At 37.5% G+C, this 14,785-nt stretch overlaps 1 protein-coding gene across 1 annotated transcript in view; it reads left to right on the top strand.

Moving 5' to 3' along the window:
* LAMA2 (laminin subunit alpha 2) overlaps positions 1–14,785 on the top strand; it is a 559,790-nt gene that overhangs the window by 255,126 nt on the left and 289,879 nt on the right. The window contains exons 13-14 of the mRNA XM_064294826.1: positions 8,636–8,737; positions 11,761–11,972. Of these exons, the coding sequence (XP_064150896.1) occupies positions 8,636–8,737; positions 11,761–11,972 (314 nt within the window). The remainder of the gene's footprint in view (positions 1–8,635; positions 8,738–11,760; positions 11,973–14,785) is intronic.

Raw genomic sequence — 14,785 nt, forward strand, 5'->3', positions numbered from 1 at the left:
TCAACTGACGTGCTTTGGACATGTTATCAGAAGGGACCAGTCCCTGGAGAAGGACATCATGCTTGGTAAAGTAGAGGGTTAGCGGAAAAGAGGAAGACCCTCAACAAGATGAATTGACACAGTGGCTGCAACAACAGGCTCAAACATAGCAACGATTGTGAGGGTGGCACTGGGCCAGGCAGTGTTTTGTTGAGTTGTGCTAAAGGCCACTATGAGTCATAACTGACTTGATGACACCTAACAAAACAACATAATTCGGTTCTACTTCATTACACAGAAATCTTATGTTAAAGATAGATTAGCTTTATTCAAGTGAATAAAAAATTAAGTTAATAACAGTTGTATGGGGAACTCATATTGGCCCCTCAATTCCTCTAGATATATGCCTATCACAATTACTTTTTTCTCTCTGTCAATCTAAACACTAAAATGAATATTCCTTATCATTACTAACAAGAAGCATTGTGTGTAATTATTGAGTAGGAGGTAGGTTGTCAGAATTTGGAGAGTTATGGTGAAATGTGGGAAGAATGAATATGGTTGAGGAGTTCCGTGAGCAGTTTAAGGATTGGGCTGCAAGGATATTGATCAGTCAATCAGCGTTACAGTTAGAGAATCTCTGATGAGCTGCCACAGAGCTCTGTCCTTGACCCTGTCACATTCTTAGTTGTCATGACTGCTTTGGATACTTGTGCAGTTTAGATGACACCAAATATGGAGGATTGCAAAGCTATCTTCTCAGGATGGACTAATTATAGTGGCCACATCCAGCAGGAAAGAATTCCAAACTCAGATGTTTCCCCAAGCCAATTCTAATAGTTGCACATGTGAAAAGGACTTAGTTATTGTTGTTTAAAATAAATACTATCAAAACTGTGCTGTGGTTACCTAAAAAAAGGAGAAAGAAAAGGAAGACATAGGTAAAGGAAAGGAAAGAAGGCAGGAAAAGCAGGCAGAAAGAAAGGAAGGTAGAAAGGGAGGACTGAAGGCGGGCAAGAAGACAGGCAGGATACTTCCTCAAAGACTGTCATCTTTGTATCCTCTGGACTACACAGCCTGGTCTCTTGCCTTCCAAACCAAATTTTTTAAATCCGTTGTCTCTGCTCGTCACTCACAACTCCCAGTCCATTTTCTATGCCTTAAAGACAATGTAACGTTAACACCTCTCATGTAAATTTAGTGTGTACTCTAACTCAGTATCTCCTTCTATCTGTTCTATTTAACAATTATCAAGCTTTTAAGAAGAGAAACATGCTTCTATCTTTGTGTTATAAGTGTATGGTTGAGCATAACAAAACCTGAAGTGGAGTACTGTTTCAGTGTTAAAAGAGAGCTCTGTGAATAAAAAAAAGATGCATTAATAAACACTTTCATGGGAGAGATCCCTTTTCAGAGTCTAAGGCTCTGGGGCTTTGGAATTCAGAAAGAAGTATCGCTTGCCCTGTTTGTAATTCCAAATTGAAATTGACAGATATGTTTGATTTATCTGCTCAGTATTAAAAGCCTTTTTCTCAGTGGATTTTAGTGTTATTCCTCCTGAAATATTTGTACTGGTAAGCAAAAGCAAATATTAGGTTTTACACACCATTTAGTGAAATAAGAGTGATGATAATCTGACAAAATCAGAGAACCAAATATTCCAGGCTTACATATAAAAAACTTTTCCCCTCCAGATATTTTATCCTCAATAGGGTACCCATCCTTCACTCCGCAATTCCTATTTCTTGACTTGGGGGGCAGGGGGAAGAGGCATAAGTACAAGTAGCCTCATACTAAATAGTTTTGTAGAGCTTAGTTTTATGAATTACCTTTAGCCTTTTCCACTCACGAGGGGAAACTTTCCTGCCTCATTAAACCTTTAATGTCATCTGCTGCATACACACTACATTATTATGTATGACATGAGGTTATATATTGCATAGTAACTGTAATGTTACTTGCAAACAATCTGTTTTGTTCCGCTGAAGGTAGAATTAAAACAGGTACTCATGGGCAACAGCTATTTGTATTGTTCTTTTATTAATGGGGTGAATTTGAGGATCAGGAAAGTGAAGGGCCCGGTACATGCACCATCTCCAAGAATGGATGGGTGCTGTTCCTTCCCTTGCGGTGCCTTCTCAATTTGATCTCAGAATCTCTCTGAAGAGAATTTCTCTGAATAAATGTGGATAAAGAGGCAAAAGGTCAGGCCTTTTGGGACCCTTATGGAATGGACTACTTTCACTAAATTCATCTTCTCTTTTTATCAGTAAATATAAGAATTGCCTCAAATTGAACTAAAATTGTACTTTCTTCTACCTGGGAAAAACTGTATTCCTCTATCCAGTGAGAGATAATAGTTTAGTTTCTACAAAACAGGAGGATATAGAATGTTCTATTGGCTGTGCATACAATGCTCTGTAAAATTACAGAAATCAAAATTTTCCCCATAATGGACTAACTCGAAAGTTTCAAAAATAAAATTAATAATTGAGTTGCAAGGTAGAAGATTGCTGGAAATTAAAATCATTCGCTGGATGCGTAACTTACCAATAGCATGTTACATGTTGTTAGAACCCAAATTTTTCCTTGGTTGCCACTGACTTCAGTAGATTTTGGGGGTATCACTTAAAAACTTTTTTCCACAGTATTCTGACTAGAGAGATACCAGCCAGGCAAAGAAAGAAAAGCAAGATTGGAATGGTTGGACGCTTGTAGGGATGAAAATTCCAGCAGAAAAAATAAGCAAATATAAGTAGCAAAAATAATAGATATTAAGGGAGCCCAGAAAAGAGGTTTCCAAAATTTCATAGTTTATAGTACTTTACCCCCCAAAAAACTCACTGTTATCAAGTCAATTCTGACTCACAGTGACCCTACAGGCCAGGGAAGAACTTCCCCATAGGGTTTCCAAAGAGTGGCTGGTGGACTTGAACTGCTGACCTTTTGGTTCACAGCTAAGCTCTTAACCACGGAGCCACCAGGGCTCCTTATAGTGCTTTAGTTTCTTCTTAATTTTTTCGCAGTGCTTCCTAGACCAAGTGACATATCCAATAGTAGTACATTTATCAAGTAATTATGCTCAAACAAATTAATAATATTTATTTTCTAACAACTTAGTAACTATTTGAAAACATAATGCCTATAAGTATAAAGTTAAAGACAAAATAATATTTTATTTCCTTCTTAAATAGCCACAATTACTTCCTAATAGGATCTATGTGTCTGTTGGGCAGCATACCCTCTCTCAAACCTTAGAGTCACTTTGGATAACACTACCCTTATTTCTTGTTCTCCACTGAGTCTTGTGCAATGCTTGCTTTTTATCACAGCAACCACTGAAAACCCTGCTTAACAAGGATATTATGTGACCAAAAATACAAGTAAACAAAAACATAATTTGTGAACTACCCTGAGCTAGATGTTCATGCAGTGTCCAACAAATATCCAGTATTACTCTTTTCTTTAAACATTTAAAATATTATGTGGCACCTATGTGTTTTGTTTTTTTTTTATGTGAGTTTGGCACCTCTGTACAGATTGTTAACATAGGCCTAGTTTGATCCTGGAGGGTATTGAAACCACATAGAAACTTTAATAATGTTATATAGCCCAGAGTTATTGGAGGTTCCACATTAAGAAAGTGCAAAAATACAAGTAATAGTTAAGCTTCTCCCAAGAAGAACACTGAAGGCAGAGAAAGAAATTCAGATGCTTCAAGAGCACTTAGTAAGTTTGATGTGGCGGTGGATAAGGAAAGTTAGACAAAAAACGTTGCAAGAGATTAGGATTGCTTGCAAATCTGATATAAGGGATAAAGGGAATACAATATTACATTGAACCTAAGTTTTCCCATTTCAAATAGAGAAATAAAGCAACTGGCTTGACTCAATCATGAAAGTTAGGAAAAGGATCAAGTTTAAGATCTGGGAAGATCCAGATATTGAGGTTAATTTGGGACAAGTTGAGTGTTCGAGACATTATTACACAAATACTCAACAGGGAATAGAGCACAGGACTGAGGAAGTAGATTGAAGAACCAATTGTAAATGTAGTTGGACCCATGAGAGAGCAACGAGTTTTCTAAAATAGTCGATATGAATGGGTAATAAAAAGAGACGGAGAATAGAGCCTTAGAGACATCCAAACAGGATGGAAGGAAATGGGGGGGAATATATATATTTATATTCCGACTCACAGTGACCCTATAAGACAGAGTAGAACTGCCCCATAGGGTTTCCAAGAAGCGGCTAAGGGATTATGTATGTGTGTGTATATATATATATATATATAATATACATATAAACAAGGCAGAGGTATGACCACGACAGAGAAAGTTCAGTGGAACAGAAGCCAAGGGAGATAAGAGTCGTAAGTAGTATGGTATGTCATGTACTGATTAAGAGTAAAACTGATCGAAAGGGCCATTAGTGGTTGCTAGATAGAGCTTATAAATGACCTTTCTAGAAACACTTTTTAATGGAGTGCAAAAGGTGAAAGACAGGTTGCAGGAGATAAAATAGGAAAAGGTGGCTAGGTAGGAATAAAGAAAAGAACATAATGCTCATGTCTCAAAATTTGACAGTGAGATGAATAACTAATCATAAATAATAGCTAGAGACAATAAAGTCAATTGATGATTGACAGCCCTGTGCGCTTTTGATTTGATGGAGAGAGGAAAGATTGGGACACAGAAGGAAATATGGGACAGTGGGGAAACAAGGATATAGAGGAGCCAAGTAAAGGTGGCATCTGGAATACAGAGGAGTAGTTAGATGGAAGAGAGGCAGATAATTCTTAATCTAAAGCTATAGGAAAGGACAATTTATACTCTGAATATAATCAAAGCTTTTTACCCCCCAAAACCCAATATCCCTCAGAAAAAAAGTGTTGTCTTACAATTAGCTCATTACAAAGTCTCTCATATTATAGGACATTGTCTTTGGGAAAGAGTCATTAGCTGGAAGCATCATGGAATGCTTGCTTTTATTGATTACAAAGAGATTACTTTATGAAATTGAAGGAAAAATGAAGCAAAGGAATTAAACAGAAAATATGGAATTATTCTTAGGGATTAAACCTCTAAATATCTTAAGCAACCCTTTTCAGAACTCACTTAAGTAACCGTCTAAGTAGTTATGCAGAGGTAGTCATAAATACACACCTTTAGGATGAATACAAAAGACTATAATCCTAATATTATAAACATGGATACTTGTGATTTGGGAAAAAAAAAACATCGGATAACAGAATCCTGCACATTTTAAAAATAGGGCAGAGTAGAACTACCTCATATGGTTTCCAAGAGGCAGCTGGTGGATTTGAACTGCCGACCTTTGGTTAGCAGCCAAGTTCTTAACCACTGTACCACCAAGGCTCCAACAGAATCATGCACATTTTAAAAATGGTCCTTTTTCCATAGTCTCAGGGAACATCTAGCTCAATTGGTGTAACATAGTTTATAAAGAAAATATTCTACATTCTACTTTGGTGACTAGCATCTGGGGTCTTAAAAGCCTGTGAGCAGCCTTCTAGGATACTCCATTGGTCTCACCCCTTTAGGAGCAAAGAATAATGAAGAAACCTAAAGACACAAGGGAAAGATTAGTCCAAAGGACTAATGGACCACATTTACCACAGCCTCCACCAGGCTGGGTCCAGTGCAACTAGATGGTGCAAGGCCACCACCACTGACTGCCCTGACGGGGATCACAATAGAGGGTCCTGGACAGAACTGGAGAAAATGTAGAACAAAATTCTAACTCAGAAAGAAAGACCAGACTTGCTGGCCTGACAGACTGGAGAAACCCTAAGAGTATATGGCCCCCAGACACCCTTTCAGCTCTGTAATGAGGTCACTCCTGAGGTTTGCCCTTTAGCCAAAGAATGAACAGGCCCATGGAACAAAACAAGACTAAAGGGGCACACCAGCCCTGGGGCAGGGACTGGAAGGTAAGAGGGAATAGGAAAGCTGGTAATAGGGAAGCCAGGGTTGAGAATGGAGAATGTTGACATGTTGTGGGATTGTTAACCAACGTCATACAACAATGTATATACTAACTGTTCGATGAGAAACTAATTTGCTCTGTAAACCATTTCAAGTTCAATAAAAATTTTTAAAAATCATCTTTTTTTCACACAACCTGGGAGTAAAATTGATTTACTCAGGTAAGTAGAACAATCAAACAATGGTTCTAATGGTGTCAAAGAATGACTATCAAAGATTTATGAAAGAGTTGGAAAAATCTTTTTCGTGAAATGTAAGAGTAAAAAAAACTAATTCATCATCAGCATTATTATTAGCCCTCAGGAGACTGGGTTGAATTAATTCTACTCCCTTGTTCATGTTTTCTTTTTTTTTTTTTATTGTCATTGACCTACATAAGGCTCCTCTCTTGTTCTGTATGTTTATTCGTTCATTTTTTCCACATTCCCACCTCTCATTTCTGTTCCATGTAATATTACTTTATACGCTATGCGATTTTATACCTATTGTAAATAGGGTCGCTATGAGTCGGAATCAACTTGACAGCACTGGGTTTGGTTTGGTTTTGGTAAACAGGCATGTGTTTGATAAATACATTACTGAAACAAATATTAGAAGTGAACATTTTTTAATTTCATTTATAGTCTTAAAAGTTTAGATATTCAAATTATACATACATTTATTCCTTTTATTGCTAAACTGAGATTAAAAAAAAAAAAAGAAAAAGCACCTTTAATTCAAATTTCCTTATATTTAGGTACATGTAGCAATTTTTTTAAGAAGCCCTGGTGGCACCTGGTAAAAGCAATCTGCTTCCATATAGATTTACAGCCTCAAAAACCCTATGGGGTTGCTAAGAGTCAAAATCAACTTGAGGGCAGTGAGTTTGGTGGTACAGTGGTTAAGAGCTCGAATGCTAACCAAAGTTTGGCAGTTTAAACACACCAGCAGCTCCTAGGGAGAAAAGACCTGGTGATCTGCCCCTGTAAAGATTATACAGACTAGGAAACCCTATGGGGCAGTTTTATGAGTCAGAATCGACTCGATGGCATGCAATACAACAACAACATGGTAATTTTTAAAATTAAGAATTAATTGGATTTGATCTTTTCCTTTCTTTTAATGGAAACATATTTCAGAAAAATAATGACATATCCACATTTTAAATAGCCAAAATATCTTTGGCGGTGCAAAATCTTTGGAATGCTGTAGACCCATTCTCAATGTCCTTCTCTAACTCAATCCCTACCTCTCCCTCAACATTTTTATTAATTTAGAAAATTCTAAATAGATAGTCCCCTTTAAGGTATATAAAATACTCTTTCTTTCTGACTTTCTAGACTTGTCTTATTGAGAAAACATTTAGCTGATTTGAACTCTGTGAAATTTCAGATGCTTATCTTAATAGAACCAAAAACCTTTTACATAGGTTTACCCTTCATTACTCACAATAATGCCAAATGCTATAGCCCAGGGAGATATTTATTATTTTATATATGAAAAGACATTAGAGTAGGGCTGTTTCTCAGTGGAGCAGGGGAATAAAAGTTTTCTGAGTTTTAGTTCCTTACAGAGCTCCATGTAATGAGCTCTTGGAAGGCATTGTGGAGCTGCAATTTAAAAATCCTGTTTAATAAGCCGTAACAAACTGTGTGCCATTCCCCAAGGAACAATTCTGAGAGGAATCGGGGTTCCTCCTCCTCCACCCAGTGCATGGCCAGGAATTGCCTCCTGATCAGGGTCTGCCTTTAAAAGACACAGGGAGCCAACTGCTGCGAAGCTGGGTCTCCGCATGTCAGCATGCAGGAAACAGAATACAGATCATCTTTGTTTTATGAATATCTTTATTTACAGTGATGCAGTGGAATTAAAAAAAAAAAAAGGGGCAGCACCATTCACATTGAATCTGTCACTCAGAGTCCTAATTCTGATTCCTGTTCTATAAATGATCTTGTTTTCAGATTTTTTTTTTTCCTACAAGGTTACTGTCAATGACAAAGTATGTAAACCTCAAGCATACATTGCATCATGTCTGGTATGCATCTTAGGTAAGGAAAATATTTACTTAATGAAAAGAGAATAATAACATCCATTCAAACTAAGTTTTTTGAGTGCACAGGGGAAGTATACCTTCCTTGGCAGTTTTGATTAAATTTTATCAGAATATAAAATTGCTGCTACGCTTTTTATTTGACTGACAGTATGTCCCCGCTTACCTTATGGTCTATGTAAAGTGCCCGTCAAATGGAGTGATGTCTTTTTTGAAAGCATGCAGGCCCACAGAAAGTCAGTGACCCTCAGGGATGGGTAAAAATCTCCCAATTTTGACACAGATCCTTCTCTGTTTGTAAAACTCAAACTATAGACTAGGGAAATGACAGGAGGGGCTGTGTTTAGTTTCGTGGAACTTAACCTATTTCAACAAGACTGCAATACTGGGGGAAATAATACATGAATTTATATTTGTGTCAGGCTTGCAGTTGATGGGTAAGGTTTGTAAAAAGTTACTCCTAAAGAAATGCCTATCATTTCAACTCTGTACTCTAGTGATTTCTGTTTCATCCAAATGCCATCCTCTGGAATAATAAAATTATTTTAGAATAATAAGTAAAATGTGATTGAATAGCCCATCTCCTAACCTCTAATAACTATGTGTCTCCTCTCTTCTAGCTCACAGCAGCTGGAGGACAATTGACATTCACCATATCATATGACCTAGAAGAAGAGGAAGAAGATACAGAACGTGCACTCCAGCTTATGATTATCTTGGAGGTACAGTATGGAGAATGTCATTTCTGTTGGCTACTTTATACACTTATGTTACTTGAGGTCACTCATGTTACCTTCTACCTGTGTGGATTTGATATTGATTTACATACTACTAAAGAAAAACATACCTCAGGAATGTTCTTTTACTTATGCCAGTCTTATATTTCCCTCTGAGACATATCTAGAAGACTCAGCTTATTCATTGGGTTCCAATGATAAAGGACAATATTAGGCAAGGCTTAGAGTTTAAACTGAAAACATAATGGCCATGTTTCCAAGACAATAAGTTTGATGAAATTGTCTGGGCAAATTCTGATTTACATAATTATATTTTTCCATCTCCCTTTACTCCAAGTAAATTTTATTGTACATTTCCTTGTTTGAATTGGGCAGAAGTAAATGAAAAAGGAAACTTGTGTATTAAAAAAAAAAAATAGTTAAATCTTGACTTTAAACTTTTAATTTAGGTAAGAAAGATGTAAAAGAAACTGCTCTCAGAATCTGGGGGGCCATAGGCAATTCCAAAATGCTGGAAACCTAAAGTTGCCTTAGAGAACCTTTCCCTCTCCTTCCTGTAACCTTCCTTTCTAATAATGCATGTCCCACCTGCCCCCCACCCCACACACACTCACAGGCTTACACACGCTTGCACATTTATGATACGAAATTGTTAGGTGCTGATTTGGTGCCAGACTCTATTTGTCTTTGTGCATGTGACTCAGTGTGTGATAATAATCAGCATGAATCTAGCCCCCCAAATATGGAGATTTATCCAGTGTCCACCTTCCCACTTTTCCATCCTCATTACCAGCTGCCCTTTTGGCACTCACTCTCTCTCTGACTCTTGTCACCCAGAGCTAGGTCAGAGAAAAAAAAAAAGCCTCTTCTTCAGACTGCCAAATAGGCAGACATCAGCCACAAATTTGGAGTCCACATAACACCTCAACCCTCTGATCTGCTGGTCACAAATTTGGAGCTGGTTTCCCACTACCCTTTCAGGATTCCAGCCACAAGCTTGGGAATCCACACTATACCCTTACTTTTCTGACCTATTGGTTCCTACTGCCCCTTTGGGTTCTATAGTTCATTGGAATGACTCACAGAATTCACAGAGAGAATACCATACTTATTATTACAGAGTTAGTATAACCAAAAAGAATACAAATGAAGAAATGCATAGGCTGAGGTCTGGGAGAGCTCCCAATATGAAGTTTCATTTTCCAAGGGACATGATACACTTCCAAGAGCAGATGTTCTCATCAATCAGGAAGCTCCCTGAGCCTCCATGTTCAGGGTTTTTATTGGCCAGTCCTGAGTGATGGGCTAAATTGTACCCCCTGAGACTAGTTGATATTGACCTTCCAGGAGAGTCTTTTCTGGCCTGGTCAACTTTCACTTACCAGCACAAATTCTTAGATGTGGCCTGAAAGTCCAGACCAAGGCACCCTAACTACTCCAATGGTTATTTCTCTAGAGCCAAGACAAAAGCCTCCCTGCTAAAGGTAAAACTAGGACCTTTACCCAAAAATGAGTGACAATATTCTTTCCATAAAATGAATATTTGCAGTATTGGATGAAGTAAGTGGTCTGGATTTTATATATAAAATAAATAAATGGTTTGAAACTAGAATTATAACTAGATTCTTCTGAAAAGAAAAGGGTTCTCTAAACAGAAAATATAGAGAACTTATATACAGGCAGTCCTTGGGTTATGAATGTCCAGTTTACATACAACCTATAGTTACAAACCAACCCCTGTAAAGCCTATTATATTAAAAATTTGAGGTACATACTGTGGTTTGTAATAACAAACAACTGTTACTTTGCAACACGCATCAAAACATTATCATTATTGTATTATTATGTTAAAGATACTTTAGTGTATCTGGAAGTGTTCCTTTAATGTCTTTTATGCAAAGAGAGGTACACTATGTACTATATACTAAGACAAGTATTTGACTAACTGACATAAAATACAATAATTGTCCTTATATACAAATTTGACTTAAAGACAGATTTAGGAATGGAACTTATCGTAATCTGGGGACTGCCTGTATTATAAATATGAATGAATGAAGAGGGATGACCTAAAGATGATAGATCAGTCGATATGCTCCTTCTTATGATGCCATTATCCTCTTGTGAACATTAGACTACAGGGTTTTTACTGTTGATTTTGTGTGTGTGTGTTTATGGCTTGTTTTTGTATTGCTACCCTATAGAAAAATTCTTTAAAACAATAGCTGAAAACATTTTTCTAAGTTTTCTTCCTTATTGTCTGTGCAACCCACAAACAGATTTGAAATATGCAATTTTTGACTACTTATGTAAAATCAAGGTGTTCATAATCACATATATGCTTATGAGCAGCTGGGTATGTACTATCTTAGTTAATTGAGGAAGCAAGGACATGCATAACCAAAAAGCTTATACTTTGTAATGCATTTGGTTAAGGCTGATATTTAAGTTACATTGCCTTGCCTTCATAAAACAAACCAACCCACTGCTGTCAAGTTGATTCTGAGTCATAGTGACCCTATAGGACAGGGTAGAACTGCCCCATTGGGTATCCAAGGAGCAGCTGCTGGATTCAAACCGCCAAGCTTTTGGTTAGCAGTAGAGCTCTTAACCACTGTACCACCAGGGCTCCAAACCCACTGCCGTCGAGTCAGTTCCGACTCATGGCAACTCTACAGGACAGAATAGAACTGCCCCATAGGGTTTCCAAGACTGTAATCTTTATGGAAGTAGACTGTCACATCTTTCTTCTGTGGAGCAGCTGGTGAGTTTGAACTGCTGACCTTCTGGTTAGCAGCCAACCTGCTTTAACCACAGTACCACCGGGTTTCCCTTCATATATACGAGAAATATGCTGTATGACAAGGGAAGCCAGCCTGAAATTAAAAGCCTACTGAGAATATAAATACAGATACTGAGAAGCTTTCTGTATAAGATATTAATGCTTTTACTCTTTTGTACCCTCTTTTCACAGTTTGACCCCTTTATGTTTTCTTTTCATTCTTTAGGGAAATGGCTTGCGCATCAGCACAGCCCAAGATGAGGTGTACCTGCTACCATCTGAAGAACATATTAATGTTCTGTCACTTAAAGAAGAATTATTTACCATACATGGCACAAATGTCCCAGTCAGCAGAAAAGAATTTATGACAGTGCTTGCGAATTTAAAGAGACTCCTCATACAAACCACATACAGCCTTGGGATGGATGCCATCTTCAGGTAAAATCAATAACTGCATCTCCCGTTGTCCACATCTTTGCTTCTGGCAACCATGCATGTGTCGGGAGGGTGAATTTGAAGCTCTCTGGGTCAGCAGTTCGAATCCATCAGGCGCTCCTTAGAAACTCTATGGGGCAGTTCTGCTCTGTCTTATAGGGTCGCTATGAATTGGAATCAACTAGACGGCACTGGGTTTGGGTTTTTGGTTTTAGGGTGGCTATAGGTTTTTTTTTTTTTTTAAATAGGAAACTCTCATGGTGTAGTGGTTAAGTGGTATGGCTGCTAATCAAAGGATTGGCAGTTCGAATCTGCCAGGTGCTCCTTGGAAATTCTCTGGGGCAGTTCTACTCTGTCCTATATGGTCACTATGAGTTGGAATTGACTTGATGGCACTGGGTTTGATTTTGGGGTTAGGGTGGCTATGAGTTGGAATTGACTAGAAGGCAGTGGGTTTTTTTTTTTTTTTTTTTCCTGGTTTAGTGTTATCGTCAAGTAGTACATGGAAGTGAAGCACTAGTTTACTGAAAGATGCTTCTGTTAAAGCTTGAAAGTTTTAAATACCCAAAATAAATTTGTGTTGGCCTTCTGATAGTATCAATGATTCCTTTGCAGTTCTGCAGAACACGTGATAAATGTTGATGCCTAAGCTGAGCCTGGTGGTGCAGTGGTTAAGAGCTACAGCTGCTAACCAAAAGGTCGGCAGTTGAAATCCACTAGCCACTCCTTGGAAACTCTATGGGTCAGTTCTACTCTGTCCTGTAGGGTTGCTATGAGTCAGAATTGTCTCTACAACAACTTTTTTTCTTTTGCTGAGCCTTAGTAACATAAACGTTAAGTGCTTGAACGCTAACTGAAAGGTTGGCGGTTCAAAACTACCCGGTGACTCTGTGGTAGAAAGACCTGGTGATCTGCTTCTGTAAAGATCACAGCCAAGAAAAGCCTACGGGCAGCTCTGCTCTGTCACACGGAGTCACTGTCAGTCAGAATTGACTCAATGGCACCTAACCACAACATGTTGAGGAATGCTGTATGGGCAAATAAAGCCCCCTTTATGGCTCATACAGTGGGAAAATAGAGATATGATTTCAGGGTAGTTATATTTGGAAAGTGGTTTAAAAAAATATTCTTTCCATTAATTAATTAACTAGTTTCTACATAGTAATATACAGTTTGTAATAAGAAATAAAAAAAAATTTTAATAAGAAATAAAGAATCTTTAAATAACCACAAATATCTTTATAAAACTCTCTAAGGCTACACTGGCTAGCATGGTGTAAAGGTAAGTGTGTGAGCTTTGAGCAAGACCTGACTTGAATTTCAAGATTGTTGCTTATTATACGTGTGACCTTCAGCCAATGATTAGTCCTTGTGGAACCTTGATTTCTTCACATGTAAAGTGGAAATAATAATGTCTGTCTTTCAGGGTCATTGTGAAAATAACGTGATAATTATGTAAAGTGCTCATTACCTAGAACACTTTTATAAGTTAGTTCCTTTTTATTCTCCATTCTTTTTTCTTTAAAGAGAGAACTTCTTGAACCAAATAGTCCCATATCTGAATGACTGCAGGTTGCCATGCTTTCTATTTTTAAAATAATGTCATTTTTTTCTGACAACGTTTTTACTTCAGCTATGTCCAAGTGAGCTCTTTTCCCTTCTCCTTTTCTACCCTAATAATGAATAAAAACAATAAAAGTATCATGGCATCTTCATTCTAAATCATATTGAGTTAGATGGTCAAATATACCCAAAACCGACAACTTGACTTTCTCATAATCAAAACAGTGTCTCTCAGTATTGGTTCACCTACAGAAAGATTTTTTAATGCTGATCCCTGCCCCCTGTGATTTGCCTGAGCTGCTTAGTTTGTCTTTCACTTGTAATATTTCAACTAAATGTAATCATCATTATCATCTCCCAAAGGTGGGAACTGCATTCAAAAACAGGTCCATTGCCAAGCAATGTACTTCTTTTGCACAGGCAATTCTGATAGAAGCTGGGTTAAAATGCCATGAAGATGAGAAGCAGCACTTAGGAATTAATTATGTTTTTTTTCCCATTTAGTAAATAGAGATTGTTATGATGTTTAAACAGTGCAAAGGAGATGAATCCTCTAGCTTTCAAAATGAATGACAACTAAATTGACAAAAAGTAGCTAGGGGCTTATTTATTTTTGGCAGCATTGCTTCTCAGACTAGTTAGTCCAAAGGCTTTTCCTCCTGATTTATGTCAGGCAATTTCACTGTCTACCCATCTTAAAATCATTGGTTTCATTTGAAGTCTTCTGCAGCTTCCCCATTACATGAGTGACATGTTCACCGAGGGTGGTTATGTGAACAGACACAAGAGCTAATCCAAGTAGGTGGCTCATTTTTGCTGCCTGCATTATCTAGAGAATGTGGCTCAAGAAGTAAAAGCCGGTGTCAGATCTGAAACTCTTACGCACTTCAGGCGAGGTGAAAATCAGCATGAATCCAGAGTTAGTAACCTTTTTTATATTTTATTTATCTATGATCTACTGGTAGATTGAGTCATATTTGTAAAACATCACTTGAATTGATTTCAACTTGTCTTGCTCAGTAGGCTTCTGACTTGGTATACAGTCTGTGTGCAAGCACAAGTAAATTGAAGCTATTTTAACAAAAAAAAATTCATGCTTAGATTTATTTAAGGAAGATTTACTTCCATGGAAGTTGCTTCAGCAAAGGGGCTTAGAGCTTCCTGTAACATGATTTGATGGAATTGCACAGTGCAACAATTACTGGATTGGAGGTTAAGGATTTTGACCTCTGTTTTCAACTCAGTTATTTAAT

The sequence above is a fragment of the Loxodonta africana genome, chromosome 1 (genome assembly GCF_030014295.1).
Source record: "Loxodonta africana isolate mLoxAfr1 chromosome 1, mLoxAfr1.hap2, whole genome shotgun sequence".
In the NCBI taxonomy this organism is placed as follows: Eukaryota; Metazoa; Chordata; class Mammalia; order Proboscidea; family Elephantidae; genus Loxodonta; species Loxodonta africana.